The sequence below is a fragment of the Nelusetta ayraudi genome, unplaced genomic scaffold (assembly GCF_046127955.1).
Source record: "Nelusetta ayraudi isolate G7.1 ecotype Tasmania unplaced genomic scaffold, CSIRO-AGI_Nayr_v1 ptg000017l, whole genome shotgun sequence".
NCBI classification, from domain to species: Eukaryota; Metazoa; Chordata; class Actinopteri; order Tetraodontiformes; family Monacanthidae; genus Nelusetta; species Nelusetta ayraudi.
Window position 1 is genome coordinate 1,805,322 of NW_027466067.1, and position 23,086 is coordinate 1,828,407.

Below are 23,086 nucleotides of genomic sequence, written 5' to 3' on the forward strand. Positions count from 1 at the left end.
TGTTTCTCCCACTTTAGCCGCTAGATGGCGTCCGCAGGCCGCGATAGAGGTGCTCAAACGCAATCCAACGTGCCATGAGCCAGATCACACTGTAGAGGTGCCAGACAGTGAGACCTTCAGTTACTGGAGCAACAAAATGAACCCTTTTTCTAAAAAATCTGAACTTTTTCCAAGCAGATCAAGGCTGTTTATCTTTTTCCTTTTTAACTCAAACTGTACAAAGCACGCACTTTAAAAAAAAAAAAAAAAAAAAACGATTTTACTTATTTTTTTCAGATTTCACTATACAGAAAACCCACTCATAAGTATTGTATTAATTTTTTTTTCAGTTTTCGAAAATGATCGAAAAGCAGTATTTATTTGCTAATAGCTTGCCAACATTCAAGTCAGTCAATATTAAATAAGAAGTAGAAAATAAGAGAAATACTTGAATTGCTTCATTTGTAGTTTGCAGAATATTAATATCTGTGAAGAGTTAAAGTATTTCAATTTGACAGAGATGATAGTGCCTCAATCCTTCAAAGGATGTTTTGTCCTTATTCCAGCTAATTGAATGAACAGAAATAGAAGTTTGTTTTCTTTTACACAAATAAATGTACATAAGAATACATACTTTGGCTATCTATGTTTACAATGTTTTACTTTGCCACAAATGTCTTTGTTTGTGTGTTTGTTTGACATCCAGGAAGCTGAACTATTGTCACATTTTCTCTAAATCGTTAAGCACGAATAACGTAGGGGGAAAAAAGCACATCATCGTTCTTAGGAATGCCGATTGTTTGGGCAACAAACCACATTATCGTGACGTGCAAAAATCGCTTGTTTTCGTCTTCTATCTGCGATAAGTTACGCTATCGGCACAGAAATGACAAGTGTGCAGATAAGGAGACTTTTGGAGGACGCGTTGCTTTCCATGGAAAACACTCTTGCGCATTTACACAAATAAAGTTTTTTCCCACACTCCTCGGTCGTCTGTAGACACAGCAGTGAGGGCAGCTTCTCTTTGTGCTGTCTGCCGTCCTGACTGTTTGCCCTTCAGAATACTCAAACAAGCCAAACTAACACAGTGGCACACTTACATAAATTATTGTGCGGCATTGGAGACGCTAATAGAATGCAGCCATTTGCCTTCATTCATTCATTCATTCATTCATCACTCTTCAAAAAGATAGATAGATAGATAGATAGATAGATAGATAGACAGACATAGAGATAGACAGACAGACAGACAGACAGATAGATAGATAGATAGATAGATAGATAGACAAGACAGACAGACAGACATAGAGATAGACAGACAGACAGATAAATAGACAGATAGATAGATAGACAGACAGACAGACAGACAGACAGGTAGGTAGATAGATAGATAGATAGACAGACAGACAGACAGACAGACAGACAAATAGATAGATAGATAGATCATGTATGGATGAGATAGGTGTGTAACATTTGTGTTTGAGTCCTGATGCTGTCATTATGCCAGAGAGTGGAACCGTTTTATGAATCTTAATGATATATTATTTATGCATCGCAGCTTCCTCTGCAAGTAAATCCTGCTGCCCTTCTTGTATGGAGGTGTAGGTGTAGTTGGCTCCCCAATTCCGTACTTTTGTCCATGGTCGGGTGCCAGCAGCTTCACAGCTCCACCCAGAATCCACAGGCACCACAAAGTTCTTCTCCCTCGCTCTGAAATCAAACACTCTCTTCCATCTGGTCCACGTTCAGCAGCAGGTGCTTTATTCCAGCTCACCCCAAACAATCTGTCCGCCAGTCAGTCGTCTGTGCTCCCCGCCCTCTGGTCCAAAGCTAACACACCCAACACACAAATACAGCCATCAGAAAACTTGTCAGGACTAACATGACTCGGGGGGGTTTGACTGAAATTCTTTGGTTATAAAGTGAACAGGAAATGAGAAAGCGTAGTTCCCTGTGGGGGCAATAAGGCAGGCAGGCAGGCAGGCACAGGCAACCAGAAGCCTCATTGCATGGGACGAGCAGATGTTACTGATGCTGGCCACCTCTAGGACACTGGACACATCATATGTAAATCAAACTCTTGAAGCACAAATATTTTACATCTGCGAAAGCACATCGTCAGCTTTTAGAATGGCGATTGTTTGGACAACAATCCCTTATTATGGTGACGTGCAAAAGCTATTTTTTTTTAGGACGCCTGAGGTCGTGAGGATCCAGGGTGGGTGATGTTTCAGTCCTCACCGCTTTGCACTGGTTGAGTCAGTGAGCTGCAAATCAGTGCTGAGTTCACTGGCCAGATGTCCGCCTGCCTCTCCTACCACATCCTGTGATGGCCTTCATTCCAGTTAAACTCCTCCCCATGCTGCTCTGCTAGAGCTGGACCTTCAGATTCCTCCAGCAGTGGGTGCTGCACTCCTCCTGCCCTGTCTTGGACCTGATCACTCCTCACTTTGCAACTCAACAGAACTTTCTTCTCATTTCGCGATCCACAGCTTGTTGTCTGAATAGAACGCATGAAGTCATTATCATGCGCTGAAAAAAAAAAAAATCAAGTGTTGCTCCTCGCGAGAAATAAAGCCCCCTAATGGCTTTCAGCCTGGCGGCATGATTGGAAGGTTGCCTCTGTTGCTAGGCTACAGCGCCACTGTGTCTGGAGTGGCGTTGTCTTTGCATTGAAGAAAGTGGGGATAAGAAAACAACAGATGAGCCAAAGAATAGTGCTATTCAATTTCATTTATTATTGATACTCTATGGTGTAATCATAAAACATTTATAAAATATTCACAAGGTGATGCAGTCAATCGACAATACATTTATCTCAACAATATATTTCTCCAAATAAAAAGTTTATACTCCGGGGGGGGGGTTCAAAAGCTGCTTCCTCTTGGCTGTCTGCAGATCAATCTAGCATCTGTGAGATTATACAATAATTTCAATACTAACATCATTCATATATCCAAGGAACTGCAAACTAGCAAGGGTTATATTTACAAATTATACATTTAAACACCTGGACATACACTATAATCCATCAGACATGGTCTAAAAATGACCAATAATATTTCCCTGATGGCCGTATACAAATACAACGCATCCAACTCTCATTTCTTAAAAATGTTATACATACTATATGAATCACAAACAGGTGATTTCTTTATAAAGATTTCCCACATGGTGTCATGTTGTGAAAATAGCTTATAGTCATTCCCGACGCGCGCGCGCACGCACGCGGACCTTCCAGCTGTGTATTAGACATGTCTATTGCTATGTTACGTATTGATATAAGAGGTTTACTTGATGCATGGAGGTGCTGTTTGCACAATTTAGCATGAAAGAGCTGTAAAAAAAAAAAAAAAAGAAAAATTCATGATGGTGTGTGTGTAAATACTTCTTCTCGGACCACTTCGCTATCATTCGCTTTGTAAGCTGCAATAGGTGCAGAGTCTCGTGAGTCTTCTTTTGGGTCTTCAGAACGGAAAGACTGTCTCTGAAAATCCTCCAGGAAGAAGGAAGGTGAGAAGTCGGTGGTCTGATTTTGACTCTTGACTTGAATCCAAGGAAGAACACAGTCTTTATTTTGGTAATTCTTCTTCTTTTTCTCTCCACTCAGGAGACCTGGAAGCAACTGGTATCAGTTTGAATTCAGGACCCTTCGCACCCCCTGCTGTGCCCGCACTCTTTATTGATTACTTGGTCCAGCTCCCACAGCAACGGCCTCCACGTGCGCCAACTGTAGCAGGGACAGTGCGCAAGGAGGCGGGAAGGAGGTGTTTTTTTTCCCCCACAGCGCCAGTCAGTTTTCAGCGTCGGACAGTTCACGGGTCGATGCGAAACGCTAAGAGCTTGTCAGAGTGATGGTTGTTCAAGGTGCGCAGGTCTGGCAGACGCAGGAGCAACTTTGGGAAGAGCGTGCTGTCGTCTGGGCGCCGGCAGGTGATGAGCGAGCGCAGGGCTTTGATCAGGTTCTCCTGCAGCTGCTCCACCGCTGCCATGTCCACGATGCCAGAGCGATCTGGACCAAAGCAGGGGAGAGTCAAGGTTAAGTCGTGTTTGCAGAGGAAACGGCGACATCAAGTGGTTACATTTCAGATTGCAACGTCTTTCACGTTTGCCAGTGAACTACGGTGGCCTGCGCCCCCAAACCTCAGTATCTTGTTTACCTTGTTGCAATTACACACGTTTATGAAGTATTTATAGGCAGTATATTAAGCTTTTACCAATATAAAAATCATAAATCAAGCCAAATACTACACACTGGACCTCTAAATACGTCGGGGGTGGGGAAATGCCCACGCGCAGAGTTGTGTGCGTGTAGCGTGTTGTCTTTGTGAACTGCATTACCTGCAGAGACGAGCACGACAGCCATGAAGAGGGCCATCTCGTCGGGCTCGAGCCCCATGGACCCGAGCTTCTCGCTGAACTCAAACATGGAGTCCAGCAAGGAGCCCATGCCCAGGGCCCTCAGCGACGCCAGCGAGTACGTCTGCCCGTTGAGGAAGGTCACCGTCCTCTCCTTGGGGTCAAACAGCGAGCAGAACCGCACCATCAGAACCTGTGGATGAAAAAACAAGGCTCGCTCAGAGATTCGCAAAGAGGTTTCGAAGTAGCAGGAACGGTCATTAAAGATCCGAGTGGCCATGGCCAAGTATTTCAAGTGCGTACCTGAAAAGTGCCAGATTTGAGCAGCATGACCTGGTCATGCTGGCTGAGACTCTGGAAGCCTGGGATGCTCTTTGCAAACTCCACCACTTCTTTCACAGCCGGGGTGAAACACTGGGAGAATGACTCCCACACTTCCTGACTGGAGCGACTGGCCGGGGCCACAGGACACGCGTTGAGAGGACAGGCCTGAAGGAGAGACAGAGAGGGATATTAAGGGATGTGTTGCAGTGCATTCATACACATAGAACATTTCGAGATTAAATTCAAAGTTTCGATTTTGTGAACAAAGTTGAAAACTAGGGATTAAAGTCAAAATTTCAATTCTTGTGTATAAAGTTGAAATTTCGAAATAAACAGGAAACTACTCTGGTGAGCAGACTCACAGAGCCTTTCGTGTTTAGGCACAAAATTCTCAAAACTTTAATCTCGAAATAGGAACTTTATTCCTGAAAATTCAACTTGTAAATTTAAGTGGAGATTGGGCTACTTAAAACAAAAAATAATAATAACAATGATTGCAGAATCTTACCAACACTTTGGCTCCTCCATTTAACTTCCACGGACAGGGACTTTGGCTCTGGGAGTCCCTGGTCTGGCTGGCTTGGTAGGACTGGGACGACAGGCTGCCGCTGTAGGGGCACCGCGCCGGACTGGAGGAGAAGCCGTACTTGCTGTTGTCGCCGTTAGCGTGAGCGTGGTTCTCGACCTTGGCGGAGATGTAGTAGCCCGAGGGCAGGTTGGCCTGCTCCCCAGGAGCCGCGTGGTGTGCCTGGGCCGCCGTGTGCGAGGCGTTGTCCTGGAAGGACACGTTGCCACCGCTGCCGGCGGCCATCTTGAGCGGCTTCTCGTCGGCGCTGATCAGGGTGGCGCAGTAGGACTGCGATATGGAGCCCGGGCCCTCGGCCGCCTGGACCTGCGGACTGCACAGGCCGTCGGCAGCAGGCGACACCTCCATTTCGTCCATGCCCGCCGACTCGTTGAGGCTGTTCATGTAGCTCTGCATCTCGTCCAGGAGCCTCTGCTTCTCGCGCTTGGGGATGCGGCCGAACCGTACGGCTGAGGACGAGAAGAGGCAAAAGTCTTGTGTCAACGTCACGCCGGCAATTTCTGAGCACTGATACAGATGATACAGACGCAACTACATAACTGTATGTATATCAGGAAGTTTGAGGTTCAAGTCAAATTTTGATTTTGTGAATAAAGACAAAATTGTGAGCCAACCATTGCTCGTTTAAACTGGGAAAACTGTAAACTGGGATTACTAATCCTCAGCAATGTCAGCATCCATCACTGCAGTTTTTCTGGTTTTTTTTTACACCACCTACTCTTAAGCCTTCATCTCATTGGAGGGCTTCACCCTCCTCCCCGGCCTCTCCTGTCCTCCCTCCCCCCTCTTCCTCTTCCATTCTGCATCTCTACTGACAGCCCTATTTATAGAACGCCGTGTGCTTACACCACCTCCTCCCCCAGCCTCTCCCTCTCACTCGCTCCCACTCTCTCTTCCTTTCTGTCTTATACTTGAGCACTCCAGCTCCCTTTTTCTGCAAGTAGGTCACTGGGTCGGCGGTGCGGAACACGATGTCATTAACAAAGTAAGAAAATGAGTGAGATGCCGAAAAAGGTCTAGAGAAAAATCGTAGCAGGTAGGGGCAGAGGGCGTAAAAATTGAGAAAATTTCAATTTCACAAGTGAATGTGGAGTGGAGCGACAGCAGTGCTGTGGGAATAATGGGCGGAATGGAAATAACAATACATGCTTCCTGTTCATTTATCAAATGTGAGAGCGTTCATTTATTCTAAAACAAAAAAAGCCAAATGTTGTTACATAAAAAATTGCTGCCCTGCGCTAATCTGTTCCACAGGCCCATACATCGGTTTTGGGTCAGCTAAAAATGCTAGCTCCAGAAGAAATAACGTGATTTATTGTCACCTAGTTTAACTGCATCCCAGGAGAGCAGAGACCGGCCATGCAAATAACCCAGCAGAACAAATATTATGTGCAGACGCTGCTGCAATTCCAAAGCAACTGGTAGAGGACTTTTGTGAATAACAAGGCGGGGACTATGGTGAATTTGTATAAATGCATTCGCAGTGATCGATGGCTATGATTGCGCACCTCCACAACGGGGGGCAGCCAACGAGATGGTGGCCCAGTTTCCAGAAATAAAGTAAATGTGTCACAGCTTCACCGTGACTAATGACGAGTGGGACTCCGGAGCTCCTGCTGCCATAAATCAGGCAGCAGGAGAAGCGAGACAGAACAACAGGGTGCCCACCGAAGAACAAAAGGAGAGGACGGAGGAAGAGGAGGACCTGCTACTGTGCTCACGCCTGATTCTAAAGGTGACCCTGCTTTCTGGGTCACGTGAATTCAACCCTTCCGATTAAAAAAAGAAGGAAAATAATAATCTGCTTGTCAAGATGTGAGAATCTTCCTAGTGGGCGTCGTGAGTGTCTCTCACCATCTCTGGACATGCCCACGGAGAGGCACTTCTTGAAGCGGCAGTGCTGGCAGCGGTTCCGGTTCATGCGCATGATGAGACACTTCTCGTTCTTCACGCACATCTTGTAGTGGATGTTCTGCTGAATGCTGCGTCTGAAGAAACCCTGGAGAAGGAGCGAGACGGAGATGATGAGGAGGAGAAGACCGAAAAGAAAAGCAAAAAAAAGAGAGGTAGTGCCTGCTGCTGCCCAACATGAGGCGCTGGCGAGTCCGGTCTCACCTTGCAGCCTTCGCACGCGTGGACGCCGTAATGGAAGCCGGAGGCGATGTCACCACACACCTTGCACAGGAGCACCATGCCACCAGTCTCTGTGGAGAGGCACACCATCAGTGTCATCATCATCATCACCACCATCGTCATGATCACCATCATCATCACTATCATCATTCTCACTATCTCAGGTAAACTCAAAAAGCACTCACTGGTGAAGGTGCCCCTCAGGCCGCAGGACCTCTTGGCCACCGTCGGGTGGTTGTGGGTGGCGGGCGACACCGTGGTCACCTGGGCGACGGGGGCGTTGTTCACTTCGGGGAACTGGAAGACCATGCGGGGGGAGGAGCTCCCTCGGCCCGACTCGGCCCTCTGCTTCAGGGGCCCGATCTCCTGGAAGGAGGCGCCCTCCGGGGACGAAGGCTGCGAGTGGGAGGAGGGCGACTGGGTCTGGTACCCACTGGAGGGGCTGCCAGGGCTGGGGCTGGCACTGCCGGAGGAGCCGGCGTACAGGATGACACCACCTGGCACAGCAGAGAGAGAGAGAAGCTCACATTTAGAGGTCAGCAGAGCAAAGTGTCAAACAATCTCAGGCTTTGGCTTCAGCGAGTCTCACTGACACACACTGCCGTCCCAAATTGTGTTTCAGCATTTACCCAGCACACAACTTTCATACTGACGTTCTTATTTTTTTATTTTTTTATTTTTTTTGAGGCACAGCTTGAGCAACAACAAGTATGACCTGGATATCTGTATGCAGGATTTCAGTGAGGCAATCAATCAAAGTATTTTTAGTAAGTGGTTCAGTGAAGCCTGCCAGTGTTGCTGTGAAGACGAAAGGTGACACACTGGATGCATTGACGAGTCTTTTTGGTAAATATACAACAGTTAAATCCATAATTATCAGGTACGATAATGATACACTGTATAATTTTTTTTTTTTTTTTAAAGATAAAATAAAAAATAACTGCCTCAATTACATACCAACATGCTTATTATTGTTTATTTGAAATATATGAAATACGTTATCTACTTAAATTCACCTAAATCATGATCACGGTGGTTCCAACTGATTTCTGCCTATGATCCATCAAAATACATTTTCTGAAAGCCAAGCGGTATACATATCTATTCTTTGCATCATAAAATGCACGAGTCACAGTTCCACTGGCAGCCATGGCCACGGAGCTCCGCCCCTCCCCGCTCATTGTTTTTGCAGACAGACGTTCTTCCCTCCTTTTGAAAGACAGCCTGCCTCACGTGCAGCCACCGTCTGCCAACAGCTCCCTGACTGTTCGCTCTGAGCGCCGACTGTTTCCTCCTCCTCCTTCTCTTCCTCCTCCTCCTCCTCTCCACGCCCCGCCCCCTCCCTGCTTTCTCTGCCCTCGCTCCCTCCCTCCCTCCCTCCTTGCTTTGGCTGCTGGCCTGCAACACATCTATCCGCCAGCCACCTGACCGGGAGCTCACATGGACTCTTGACACAGTTCCCGCCCGGCTCACAAGGCTCTTTGCGCAGTCTCGTGTAGACAACAGCAGCAGCAGCAGCGGCAGCAGCGGCAGCACAATAACAACCGCAAGGGGGCTGATCACGTTTGAGAGGTGGGGGGGTGGGGGGGTGGGGGTTTAATGCTGTGACTACAGATGTAGCGGGAGGCAAAGCACAGCAAGGCTACCTTAGTCCTTGCATTCCACACAGTTAGGAGAATCTAAGTAGGTGGAGGCGGGGGTGGGGGCAGCAGTCACGTTGCTTGTGGTTTATATATTTTTGACGTATTAATATTCATTTATGGAGGGATTTCAGTTCAAGCAAGCTGCTAGAACCCAACACGAATTGATCTTGTTGAGGTATCAGCTGGTATGATATCAATAAAAGAGAATGTTTACGAATATGAGAGCAACAGAAACAAATGTAGTGGTTTCAGAATTTAATTTAATTTAATTTAAATTTAATTTTTTTTTTTTTTTTTTTTTTTTTTGTGCAGTGCCCTCTCCCCACACACACACTCACCCTTCCCCCCCTAATGACTGCACCAGTTTTGACCCGATTTTATTTATTACTGATCACTGTGCCGAGGATCTTAATATCTTAGCATGGAGCTCTGGCTACAGAGACGCTTCCCACGTGCAGGAAGAGCATGTGTCATATCCAGTCATCCCCACCATCTGCGTAGCAATACTTAGGGTTATGTTCACAAACTGCACTTTTTCAAGAAAAATGTTAGTGATTCAACGTGCGTCAACTCCTTCATCACCAGGTTACTGCGGGCACATCAAGAGGTGCTTGTGAATCTAGTGAGAGTGTTTATTTTATTGTTTTGTTATGTTATGTTTTTTTTTCACTACAACCAAATAATATCCTTGACTCGCCTTTACGGCCTCATTTTTCATACGCGCTTCCTCTCAAGGACTTGGAATCATCCTGGGAAGAAAAGCTCCTGCGTCTCTGGTGGTTTCTCTCCTTGAGAGAACACGTGCTAAGTTTCTGTTTAGCTCTAAGTGCCTCCTTAAATCCCCCGCTCACACGTGTCAGCGCCGAATGCACTGCACTCCGGTGGCCCGGCTGCTCCCATGTGCGTGCGTGCGTGCGTGCGTGCGTGTTTGTGTGCGTCAGACTGTGCACTTTACACACCAAACGTTAAACGAGCCCCGTGCCATCGCGAGACGGATGGAGACATGTGTGTCACCTGCAGCAGAGGGCAGGGTCACGCACACTCACGCACACGCGGCTACAAGGCAACGGCAGCCTCCTACAGTGCCAGACCCCCCCCACACCCCCCACACCCCCCACCCCACCCCACTAGTAAGAAAAACATCCAATATTGCATCTCATAACCACTTCCTGGAATCTGGTTTGGCTGGGTGCCAAGACACTGCTGTGGGAGTATCGTGGTTGCTGTTACTCAGGCACAGGTTAAAACATGTGAGCAGTGGAAGCACTACTGTATAAACGCTGCCCCTCCCTTCCCTTGGCCAGGCCCACCTCTCATGTGTTCCCTCCCCGACCGGGCACTCACGCATGACGAGGAAACCATATAGACGCCACGCTCAAATCCTGTCGTGTCTGCGGGAATGGCGGAAGGAGGAGGTGTTGAGGGGGCGGAATCCCCCCCCCTCCCCCTCCCAACCACTCCAACTTATCTGCTCTCCAACATGTGAAATATTTACTACCGTGCACGGACACTACACCTCGCGCCACGTGAACCACTGTTTGCCTACTTGTGAAACACGTTAAAATGATGGTGACAGTGGCGGCGGCAATTATGTCTTCCAACCTGAGGGCAACTATCGCTTCAAGGAAAAAAAAAAAAAAAGGATGGGCCATTCATGGCCTCATCTGAAAGGGTTTCATGCCAGTCAGAAGCTGTTCAACGTGTTTTTGTGTGCCACTCTTGTGTGCACATCCTCAAGATGAAAGGCTGGAAGTGGCAGACTGGCAGCCATTCCTTGAAATTAAATCAATAGGAACTTTTCACAGGGTACTTTTGACACAAATTTAAAGTGAATTAGAATCTGTCAAGCTGACAACTCAGGCAGCGTGGTTTGTGAACTGGCACAGATAGCTGTATCAGATCGATCAATCAATCAGATCCTTTGATCAATTTGAGTATGATACCATACCCTTATTTAGCCATGCATACATATTTGGGTTACATTTAGATAGGTCGTTTTTTTTTATTGCCCTAAATTTTGCTGATGTAGAACAGCTGAAAAGGAAATAGTAAATCACCATGACTGAAAGGTCTATGAAAGACTTTGAATAACTGGATAATGTGTTTTTTTTCTCATGACAGACAGCAATTCAATTAAATTCAATTCCGTTTGACCTCATTACATTTGAGAGAAGGCAGATGTAGCGCTAAAAAAAATCATCCAAACACCAAAAGAATCTGAATAAATAGTCTTTAACTGGAAAAATATGTAGGCTATTTTTGTTATTGTGGATAAGCTATCGCTTTAAGGCAGTGACGAGGGTGATTCTCCGCGGCCTCAAAAATACTATTTAATTACTTGTTTTGTGTTGTTGACAATGATTTGCGAAAACAACATGGTCGGCTTATTTTTGCCCAATAATTTGCGTCGCCGCAGAAATGCGCGCGCGCACGTGTGCGTTGAAGAAAAAAAAAAAAAAACGGAACTAAAACATCGGGCTGCCTTTTCTAGAGACGACACATCGTCCAGAATCGAATGGATCCGATCAGCATTACTGGGAAGTGTTTTGCCGAATAGTTTGCGATAATCATGGACGACAAAGTGACCCACTGACCAAGCTAGCAACACGCACAGAGGATCCCCGGCGCGCGCGCGCGCACAGCAGAGCAGAGCAGAGCGGCGGCGCGCGGCGGGTACCACGGGAATCAGCGCGGCACGTGGACACCGGGCTGTATCCACGTGCTGCTCGCCCGAGGCACGTTAACTGCGTATTAAAAAAAAAAAAAAAAAAAAAAAAATCAGGCACATGATTCTCGACATTATCACGACCGATCTTTTTTTTTTTTTTTTCCAGGGTGCACCGGGCAGGCAGGCGGGGGGGAGCGTGACGGCTGTGTGACTCACCAGGTGCTCAAATGTTTGATCGATGAGTTTGTGATATCTTCTGGAACAGGCATAGGCAAACTACGGCCCGCGGGTCCATTAAGCTTTTTATTACCATTAAAGATATTAATAGTCAGTAAGTCATAAAATAGCTTTATTTCATTCAATTTCTTCAGTGTTTTAAGAGTCGTTTCAACAAAGAGCTAATTACCGTGGTTGCCATTTTGTTGGAACTTTGCTTTTGGTTCATTTTCAATTGACATTGAAGAGCATGTTATCTACTTATCCCATGATATATATATATATTTTCCTCCTATGAGGCAGGTCACCAAAACACTCCATCCATCTGCTCCTGCCCCAGTCCACCTTCATCCCTCTGTGAAATTTTACAACCTATTGAAATATGAAAAAGTTTGGTCTGGTCTGGGATCTCTGCTGTTTGTTGTATTTTAATCAAACTCATCTCTGTTTGAATCACTGCTTTAATAAGAAAAGGTAACTAACCAAAAAAGATCATAATCGAAAAGTTAAAAATAAAAATAAAAATCCTCAGATGAAGCTTAGTTTTGCGTTAAAAGTGAAAGGAATCTATGAGGAGGGAGGTGAGTTCGAAACACATCAGATATCAAAAAGTTGATTGATTGAAATAAAACGAGGCATGACACGCGCCGTCACATGTTCACGTGTGTTCTCCCACCATGATCCGGGTCCTGGCGGAGACCATCGCTCCTCCAGATCAAGGACAGTTCATAGAGAGCAAATGTGGCACAGATTGTTGTTTTGATCCGGTGGGCGTGGCCACTGCTTGACACAGCCAACTGACCTCCAACCCTCTCACATGTGTATCGACAGAAGGTGCGCCACAATGCAAAGGGCAAATGGCGATGCACGTTGCAGCGAAATGAACAACAAGTGACGTTCATAAAATGCAAGGCGGGGTTTTTAATTTTATGAACCGGAAGCAGCGTTCTGGACGACGCTCGTCTTCGCCTCGTCCATATAGTTTAGATATAGAACATTTAGAATATATGGAATAAAAATCCATCCTCTCAACAGCTTTACATCTTCACAAAGGTGCAATAAAATACTTATGTATATGTCAGTATGTAGATAACTATGAATTATCCAACTGTTCACAAGATGCAAATATCTTTATCTATCTTTTTTCCTTTCTTAACATTCGAATATTTTACTTTATTTTTCATTTCTTTCTTTATTTTAATTAATATTATTTCCCATCTTTTTTTGCACTATGCCGTTGCTGTAATTAAGCAAATTTCCCAGTGTGGCATTAATAAAAGCATTCTATTCTATTTCTCCGTTGGGGGGATGGGGGGATGGGGGGATATAAGACGCAGAGAGCGCGCGCGGAGGTCTGGCGGTACCCACCCAGGGTCGCGTGGGGTCGCACTTCACGTGAAAGTTTGTTTACATGCGGAGAATCGGAAGTCCGCCGCAAAGTGAGAGGACTTCCCTCTCTCCCTCGCGCTCTCTCTCCTCCTCCCTCTCTTCCTCCGCACTCAGCCCTCAGCTGTCTGCCAGCCCAGAGGCTCCTCTTCTGTTGGCACCGAGCCACCGTGTACACAGCTTATGGCCATAGTTAAAAGCCCCCCCTCCGCCCCACCGTTTTCTGTACATGAATTATACATCAAATCAACAGTCTGACGCCAAACAGCGACAGTCTCGGGCGTTTTGTCTTGTCTTTTCTTTTTGCGCAGCAGCAGCAGCAGAAGCTTTGGAAGCGCAACGTGATGCGCGCAAAGTGACACATTTCACACGCTGTGTATTTGGTATAGCAAACAACGCCATGAGCATTAACACACACACACACACACACACACACACACACACACACACACACACACACACACACACACCTTGAAGAACAAGTCTGTATTCGTTCATACAAAACGGACCGTGCTAATAAACAATTATTGATATCTGACATTTGATTTGCCGTCTACAGTCAATATTTGATGGGGAGAAAGTCCACTTGCATATACATTTACGATGACAATTGATTATATCTCTCTACTCCCTCTCTAAATCAGCCATACAGTAGGATTGCCAAAGCTTTACTTACCACCAGGACTGTTTTCCATGATTCCGGTTGATCGATGCTGTTGAGCTGGATCCCTGTTTGGTTTTCTTCCTTTCTTGTTTTCTTGTTTTAAATTGTGGGACAGATCAGCCCTGCTTTCCAACGAGGATCTTCGTAGATGTCGATGAAAAAGTCATGAACTGCCAATGAGTATCCGAGAACTTAGGATAATAACACGAGTGTGCACAAGGCATTTAGGTTTTAAAAGAAATTATTTAAATAAAAAAAAGACCAACGAAAAAGAAGCAAATGTCAAATGGAGAAAAGACAGGAGAAAACGATCTTGTCTCCGATCCAAAATAAGTGGTCTCTTTCCTTCTGAGCGCCTACGATGCCTGTGGTGTGCAGGAGCTGCTGGTCATGACAAAGGTAGCGGAGAATCCGACTGCTGCTTGTCATGTATAGTCACCATGAGAACATGATCAGAGTGCAAGTGGCTTAAACACTCCCCCACTCATCAATAAGCAACACGCGTCCCAAAATAACCAGCACGTTTTCAGGTGCCTGAGGAATGTGACCAGTTTTTTTCTCTCTCCCTCCTCGCTCTCTTTTTGTGTGTCCGCCTGTTTGTTGATGTGTATCAGGGATCTCTCTCTCTCTCTCCCTCCCTTTCTCTCTCTCTCTCTGTCACGCTCTCTGAAATCACCCCGCACACACACACATCCGTGAGCATTCCCTCCTCGTGCCCCCGCCCCGCCCCCACCCAACGGGTTTTTTTTTTTTTTTTTTTTTTTTATGCTCGTTCTCACCGTCTCATTGGCCGAGAGCCCCGCGTGGAGACGACACACTGGGCTGGTTCGACGCTGGAATGCTGCTGAAAAGCTCCGCAGCATGTGCGCATGGCACGTGAGCTAACGCTGCCCTACTGACACACATTTTATGCAAACGAGGAGCCTGGGCTCGGCGATAAGGCAGCGATGGAGGAAACAGGAGGTATCACTCCTGCTGCTTTCTGTTCGACCTCGTGGAAAAATGAAACCGACGCCGTCACCGTGTATATTCAATATTTAATCTCTTTAAAAACTGGTCTCAGCTTCCCAGTGGCTCACGATCAATAATTCATCCTGAACTGGGTCCTCTGATGAACGTATCCAATAACAAAGAAAGGGCCGCGTGTGGCTGATCCAGCGCTCAGATCAATAAAAAGGAGCATTTGTAGGAGAACATAAGATGAGTGTGATTTCCCAACTGAAATTGTCATGATAACAGAATATTTTAGGTTCACAAATACAGACACCATCTATTGTTCCAGGAGGTGGGCGTCACACTCCACTGGTTGTGAGGACAGACGAGAAGTTTGGTTGAAATCTGTCAAATTAATGTTCACATGACAAGTAGTTTAGTAACAAGAACCGTGTGTCTGACTGTCTTTTGTTGTGATGCATTTCAACATACTGTCATACACTAACAATAACAACACGGCCGCACATGGTAAATTATTGTGCTTATCTGTCCAACTGCAAAGTGATACATTTTGTATGGTTTTGCAGGCCCTCAGTATCTTACACCTATGTCACAGAGGAAATGCTGAACCATATTGATCCTAGTCTCGCTCCTTTGTTGCTCTCACAGGATTTGGGACAGATAGTGACATGATCCCATGTTTCCATTAGATGACAGCCCGAAAGCTGGCATCTTCTGATTGTGACACACTCATAATGTAAGATATTAATGTACTAATATTACCAGCTCTTTGGGTTTGTCAGCCGACTAAACATTTTGGTTGTGTTGTTGTTTTACAATTGGAAATTAGAAAGTTATTATTGTTATTAGTTTATTATTTATGATAGCTTTCTGAAATTTTTATGGAGACGGGTTGAAAACGGTCTTTTTCATCTCATTTCATTTATGCAGCATTGAATCACAGTCAAATAAACTTAACAAACAGAACATTAGACAAAAAAAAATGATGGGACATTTCCAATATAGATTCAGGTATAGATTTGTGGGAAATGCTTAAATTAAAACAAAGATGGAACTGGGTACTTGTTAGACCGCCCCCAAAACAACATTCCCAAATACCCACCTTTCTATTTTGATACGGAGGAAACCCCTGAGCCTCTCTCAGCTCCTCGCTGGCTCGGGGGTGAGCCGTTTGTTGCGGACACACGATCTTTGTCCGACTGGGCTGGCACGTGTTGACGGGGCGTCGCTCACCGTGACTCACCCCGCCCCTCCCCCCTCCGTCACGTTTCCTCCCCGACCAGTGTTTGCTGGATGCCGAAAGAGCGCCGGAGATTGGCTGGAAAGGAGAGAATGTAGGTCAGGAGGTACTGGTGCAAACACGAGCATCGTGGAACAGCACGAATGTTGAGGTTTTCAGCACAGGATGCGTCCGAGCGCCTCCTGGTTGCGAACAGGCGCATATTTAGGTCACGTTGGCCGGTATTTTGGGGCGTTTCGAGGGATGTTGTTGCTTAAAAACCTTTGTCTCGTCCCGGATTGCTGCACACATTGCGGCGTTCATTTTTTTTTTTTTTAAGGCAAAGTGGGCCATGAGGTCAGCATGTTTTCGTTTAAAAAAAAAAAACACACACACACATCAACAGCAGCGGCTTCAGTGGTAATCTGTTATTCACATCGGGCCCAGCATTGTTTAGGATGTGGGCTATCTGTCATCCACTCAGACCACCAACGAATTCAGTCAATTTTTTACTATTCTACAGTATTGTGTATCATTTATATTCAGACTTTATCTTCTTTTTTCCAGGAGCATATTAAACTAAGTTTATATGCTGATCACAGAGACTGTATTTATGCATTATATACATGCCAAGCAAGTTGTTCTTATATACTTCTCAATAAGCTCATAATGTCCTTACCATTGCTTTTTGTCACTTTGTAGTCGAAAATCAACTTGTTTTAAGGTACGCAAGAATTGAAATTGCTACACTTGCAGTAAACCTATAGTGTGTAATAGCAATGACTCTAACCGTAACACTGATGAGCTAATTACGACTCAATTCATGTTAAAAAATAAAAATAAAAATAAAATAAAAACTTTAAAAAATAAATCCATGCCACTTAAATCTATCTGCTTTAAAGCCAGCAGTGTGCAGAGTAGTTTCTATTTTTCAAATTTCTAATCCTGTCAAGTTACGAATAAAAGGGGGTCAAATCTCAACATACATCAGAATCTCCCCAAAAACCCCACAAGCATATTGATCTTTTTTTTCTTATTGATGCATTCCTCAATATGTGACTTGTGACCATCATGTGATCATTCATGGCTGTTGTCTTGTTATTCTCCTTCTTCATTCATTCTTCTGTATCCAAACCACTGGTCTTGTTGCATTCCTGGTTGTATCAAAATCTAAATCCCTAACGGTGTGTAACTACCAGTACTGTTTTCAGTACTGTTCAACAGAATGGTGAAGTGCAGAACTGGCAGATTGTTTGGACTCCCCATTGATAAGTGCTGGGTTTCAAGTTATGTGGCTTTTTCAAGTCAGTTGACATTACCATAAAGTAAAATGATTACTATTTAATAAAAAAGAAAAAAAAAAAGAAAAGAAAAATGTGTTGAGCTTGCCAAACATTGCTACTATGTAAATCACGAGTTCGTAAGATCAGAAGAACGGGGCTCTATTTGAAAATTGTGTACTCACTGAATTTGTCACATTATTTGGTCTAAGTAATCAGAATTTGGAGGAAATGTAAGTTTAGTATCAGCTGCATGCTGGTTGATCATGGTTTGTTTGTCGAGTAGTAATGCAGGTGCATCGAGGAGATTTTTGTTTTTACTTTTGCTGCTCCTCCAAATCAAGAGAAGGTACTAATTCTCATGATTAGTACCTCTGAAATAGAGAGAGGATTGGAGCAGCGTTGGCAGTGATACGGGCACTGGACCAATCTGTCGAGGCCAAGAGGGAACTGAGCCTCAAGGCAACGCTCTCCATTTACTGGTCACTCTATCCCCTGACTGTCACCTATGGTCATGACCAAAATATTAAGGTTGCGTATAAAAGGGGCCACAATTAGCTTCCTCTGCAGAGAGGCTGGGTTCTCCCTTAAGGATAGGGTGAGAAGTTTGGTCTTCTGGGAGGAGCTTGGAGTAGAGCCACTGCTCCTCCATACCAAGAGGAACCATTTCCGGTGGCTGGAGAATCTAGTTAGCATGCCTCCTGCTGTTGGAGGCATGACCCAAACGCAGACAAACTCCAGGTTGGAGCTTTAAAAAAAAAAAAAAAAAAAAACTTTTATTGAACAATAAAACTCTTTCAAGAAACACAATGGTGACTAAAGTATTAAAGGAAAACCACTCTCGTGGGTGGTATCAAAGTCACATGATTCAAGACTAAAGAAAACAAGGACGCAAAGTATTAAAGAAATACAAAACCTGACTCGGCGATACATGAGCTGTGGGCTGAGCAATTCTTTGATTTCACAAGACAAGACGAGCTGGCAGGGAAACAAGGGAAGAAAGAGCCGATAAAAACAAGAGGGCAGGGGAACGCAAGTGAGAGCAATCAGGGGCAGGACTGACAACGAGACACAAGTGAAATTCATGGGACAAAAAAGGTGGGAAAACGGGAACCGGAGGTAAACAATTGAATACACAGGGGGAGACAAGCCACCTCATCTGGCTAGGCTGCAGATGATGAGGTCGAATAAAGAAGTCCTGATGCAACCAAACCGTTGAGGAAGATACATTGCTCACAAAATGTGACCATGAACAAAATGTGGGAAGATGGTGAAGATAATAAAAACGGGGGACAATAATAATAGTGGACATCATGGATGATGCCACTGTGTGCACACCATCATTAGCTCAATTGTATGTTTAGATCAGATCAGATAGCAGACAGCTTAATGTTGTTGGGTTCAGTAGTTATTTCTCCAACTTTTTCATTCATTCATTCATTCATTCATTCATTCATTCATCTATACCCGCTTATTCCTATTCAGGGCCACGGGGGTCTGCGGCCCTCCAACTTTTTAAGAGGTCCAATTTAAATGTGTCCATACTATATCATGCCACAAGATGGCAGTGTTGCACTTGACCGATTGTAGCCACCTGTTTGGCACGACCACCGCCACATGTGGTTGCATAACGAAAGAAGAAGACGGAGGAGTGGCTGCGTGCGTTAAAGTTGCAAGGGCTGCTGCCGTGAGGCGAGTCAGTCTGGTCTTGGTCTGGTTGTTTACTGGGAGACGACGGCCGTCAAAATGGCTCTTATTATGCAATGCTGCACCTTCGTGGTCAACGTGCTGTGCGTGCCGCTGCACCTCATCGAGGCCGTGGGCCTCTTCAAAATATACAAGAGCATCTTCCCGATCATCCAGAATCGTTTCGCAGCCTCCTACAACAAGACGATGCACGAGGAGAAGAAGGAGTTGTTCCGCTCGCTGTCCGACTTCGCGCCGGCCGGCAGGAAGCTGACGCTGCTGGAGTTGGGCTGCGGCACGGGCACCAACTTTGAGTTCTACCCGGCGGGCTGCAAGGTGATCTGCACCGACCCCAACCCGCAGTTCCAGAGGTTCCTCACGACCAACATGGCGAAGAATGACCAGCTGGCGTACGAGAAGTTCGTGGTGGCGTCGGGCGAGGACATGAGTTCAGTCGAGGACAACTCTGTTGACGTGGTGGTTTGCACCCTGGTGCTCTGCACCGTCGGCAGCGTCCCGCAAACTCTGCGCGAGATTCACCGCGTCCTGAGGCCTGTAAGTCATCCGGGGTCACTCATTAATCTTTGCACACAAATCCCTGTTGCTCTGAACAAACATGAATCCTGGCTGACTGGAGCCAGGACCAGTTAGTTTTCTATTGATGTGCTTTTCATATCTATCTATCTATAAGGATACCATGGTGTTTTGTTTTTTTTAATGAACAATTTTAAATAATAGTGCGCTTATAAGCAATGGCCAATATGTGTTCACGTACGTACTACTATCTGTTCCCATATAAATACATGCAACACTCAAAGCTTCATATTTATTGAAAGGGAAGACATCCGTTTGTCGTATATTTCAATATAGTTTCAAAATGAAGGATGTTAATTGCTGTTTTGCTGTAATTGCTGTTTTCATCTTTCTGAATGCGATCCACATCTGTCGGTACAGACCTTTTTTTTTTATCTGACCCCAACAGCCATTGAGTTTCCTGTTAATCTCAAACTCTTGTTTACTTTGACTTGTTTGCGACTTTTTCTCAGTGGAAGGTGGAGAGTATGCCAGCATACATTACATAATGCTTTATTTTTCCATGTTCATTTCCGTAAAATGGTTGTTGAAGTGCACAGAGAAAACTGACTTGTGTGGAAACCTCCTTCCTGATACACTGAACAAATATATAAACGCAACACAAAAGTGTTGCGTTTATATATTTGTTCAGTGTAGATGGAAATGTTTTTGCGTTATACAAGTTGTGCATGTATAACACAGTGATTACATTGCAGGGTGGAGCCTTCTTTTTCATTGAGCATGTTGTGGGAGCACCCTCGACGTGGACCTTCTTCTTCCAGCATGTCTTTCAGCCAGCGTGGTACTATTTTGGTGATGGATGCCACATCATCCGGGAGACCTGGAAAGATCTGGAGGAGGCTGGTTTCTCCGAACTCAAATTGAGACACATCCAAGCAAAATTTGTTGCCTTAGTCAAGCCACATATTATTGGTTATTCTGTGAAATAGATTCAGACTTTGCTTTGAGCACATAAACAGTGTGCAGGTTCTCCACAATTTAGTGCTAGGATCACTTTTTTGCTATCAATAAAAATTATAATTATTTGAAAATACTATTAACATGCTCAATTATTGTGCCACCATTTTAATGTGAAGAGTGCAGCAAGCACTTCTGCGGTATTATCACCGATAATGATCGCAGCTGTCACTGTGATACTTTTATTGTTGTAATAAAAGGGCTTTTTGCTTTCAGTGGAGTTTGAATAGCTAACTTGTCTGCAGTTTCTTTCACGCATTGAAGTGCTTATCAGCTGTCTATCAGCATTTCCATTGTGCTGTGATGAAGTGACTTAAACTTCAATTAAAAAAAAAAGCACATTGATTCCACTGTATTTTTTTCGCAGTCCATATTTGAACCATTAGTTAATCATATTTTACCAATAGGATTAACTTCTGTCCTCGGTAGACGAAAGCGCGCCATCGTGTGGTGAGCATAGGCGTTGTCTTTCCCAGGTTGTGTAGTCTTTTGCCGTTCTCACGTTGCACTTCTCCAGACGCCCCACAGCAGACCTGCCGAATAGCTGCCAGCTACTCCCAACATTTAGCCCAACTTTAAACCTTATTCCTCCCCTAAACCCAGCCCCAACCTTAACTATAACCCCAATCCCTATCTGGCCTTAGGGTTCGTGCGTTAGTTGTGTGTGTGTGTGTGTGTGTGTGTGTGTGTGTGTGTGTGTGTAATAATGTGCATGAGAAGATGCACATTATTACTAAATATAATCTATTATAATATATCATTTGATTGCCTGCCCTGCAGCCCTGAGTGTAGGACAAAGCAGGTATTGCAGATGGATGGATGGATTGCCTGCCAGTCGAAAGCATTAGGTCTAGGTAGTACAAAATGGAACAGGTTTGTGACAAAGAGACTGAAGAAACAGACAGATGGTCCCGCTGTGGAAGACACTACCATGGCCATAATTATCAATATGATAGTATTCCTATTCTAAACAAATTATTAAATAGATAATAAAGGTAAGAAAAAAAACGTTCTAAAAGTTGACGTTTCTTCACATATGTACAATTTTCTGTTGGTTTGCGAAAGAGGTCCCGGCCAGATGGCAAATGCTGTTTTGGGGGCCATGGCATGGAATAGTTTGGGAACCCCTTGTTTAGGCCACTGAGCAGCACCCTGTTTCACAAATACAGTATATAAGCAACACTATTTGTATCTGTTATTGTCATAGAACAGCCCTTCCGATGAGTTTCAGTCTGATCTGAGCCTTTGAATCCTATTAAAAAAAAAAAGATAATTAAAAATAAATAAATATATTTCTTCTATAAGATAAGATACTCCTTTATTAGTCCCGCGTGGGCAAATTTTATAGCACTTTTTATGACTTGCAGGGGGTTATTACATTATTTACAGTGTTTAATGATAGGTTATCAAAGAAAAGTCATGATGTTATCATCAGTCACTGAGTGCATGTGTTTGAATATGTATGGGGAAAGTTCACGTGAAGCTGTCCTGGTGTTGGCTGGGTGACCTGAACCCTGAGTCTCTTTTTCCATTTTCATGTTGAAATGTGGTATTCTTTCACACTTTTCCAGGCTAAACTATCATAGAACAATCATTTCAATGAGTTTCGGGTTGACTTGGAACTAAAATTTTTGGTCCTCGAATAAAAAAAAAAAATTAAAAAAAAAAAGATAGCATAGAGTATGACCTTTTCTGATTTTCAGACAAGTTGAGATTTTGTGCTCTTTCTTCCTATTTAAAGCTAAACTGTCATAGAAAGGCCTCTATCATCATTTGAAAGTCCTGCATATATGATGTAAAGCTGACAGTTTGACTCAAATCAAAAGGTTAATAAACAGCCTTGAACTGGCAGCAGTGGCTTCATGTGTTCTTTTATTTGTTTAATTAATGCACATATGGAGACACATCATTAGACGTATTTAAAGAGAAATAGCTGGGCTGCGGATTAAGTGTCCTGTGTGTGTGTGTGTGTGTGTGTGTGTGTGTGTGTGAGTGAGTGAATGAGTGTGTGTGAGTGTGTAAACACACAAATGGAACCACCTGGCACACAAACGGCAAACACGTGTTGCCACACGTGCACACACGTGCATACTGAGTACTACACATAAACATAGTGACACTTCCGCCAGCCTTTCAAATCATACACGTGCACATGACAGAAGGTCACTGACCAAAACTCCAGTATCCGGAACATAAAGTTGAATTTGAAGATAAAGTAAAAATGTTCTTAGAATGTATTAAAAAAAATGATAGGGGAGGGTGGGGGGGACCATTTATGAAGACAAAGTGTGGCGAAAGAAAGAATCTTGAGCAGACACAGAAAAGTAGAAATAGGGAAAAGGACAGTAAAATAATAGATGACTAATAATAGAAACTGTTAGTGTATTGAGACTATCAACTTTTAATAAGTCACTGAGAGGGAGAAAACGCAGGTGTCC

General features: G+C 44.5%; 2 protein-coding genes across 2 annotated transcripts; one reads left to right on the forward strand and one right to left on the reverse strand.

The window, feature by feature from the left end:
* Positions 1 to 2,694: 2,694 nt before the first annotated feature.
* Positions 2,695 to 14,663, reverse strand: LOC142887177 (nuclear receptor subfamily 1 group D member 2-like). Its single transcript, XM_076024620.1, has 8 exons — positions 13,971 to 14,663; positions 7,567 to 7,878; positions 7,364 to 7,452; positions 7,103 to 7,247; positions 5,171 to 5,697; positions 4,642 to 4,827; positions 4,321 to 4,531; positions 2,695 to 3,991 (listed from the first exon to the last, which is right to left on the reverse strand). The coding sequence occupies exons 1-8, from the start codon at positions 13,987 to 13,989 to the stop codon at positions 3,795 to 3,797; spliced, it is 1,686 nt and encodes a 561-aa protein (XP_075880735.1). The 5' UTR covers positions 13,990 to 14,663; the 3' UTR covers positions 2,695 to 3,794.
* Positions 14,664 to 19,045: 4,382 nt separating this feature from the next.
* LOC142887178 (thiol S-methyltransferase TMT1A-like) lies at positions 19,046 to 20,863 on the forward strand. Its single transcript, XM_076024622.1, has 2 exons — positions 19,046 to 19,652; positions 20,387 to 20,863. The coding sequence occupies exons 1-2, from the start codon at positions 19,158 to 19,160 to the stop codon at positions 20,618 to 20,620; spliced, it is 729 nt and encodes a 242-aa protein (XP_075880737.1). The 5' UTR covers positions 19,046 to 19,157; the 3' UTR covers positions 20,621 to 20,863.
* The last annotated feature ends 2,223 nt before the right edge of the window (positions 20,864 to 23,086 follow it).

Coding starts and splice junctions, on each gene's coding strand:
- LOC142887178 (XM_076024622.1), top strand. CDS start 19,158: ATGGCTCTTATTATGCAATGCTGCACCTTCGTGGTCAACGTGCTGTGC. Junction 19,653..20,386: donor TTCACCGCGTCCTGAGGCCT/GTAAGTCATCCG, acceptor ATTACATTGCAG/GGTGGAGCCTTCTTTTTCAT.
- LOC142887177 (XM_076024620.1), bottom strand. Junction 7,453..7,566: donor CCTGAGGGGCACCTTCACCA/GTGAGTGCTTTT, acceptor GCCTCTCCACAG/AGACTGGTGGCATGGTGCTC. Junction 4,532..4,641: donor TCAAATCTGGCACTTTTCAG/GTACGCACTTGA, acceptor TTTCATCCACAG/GTTCTGATGGTGCGGTTCTG.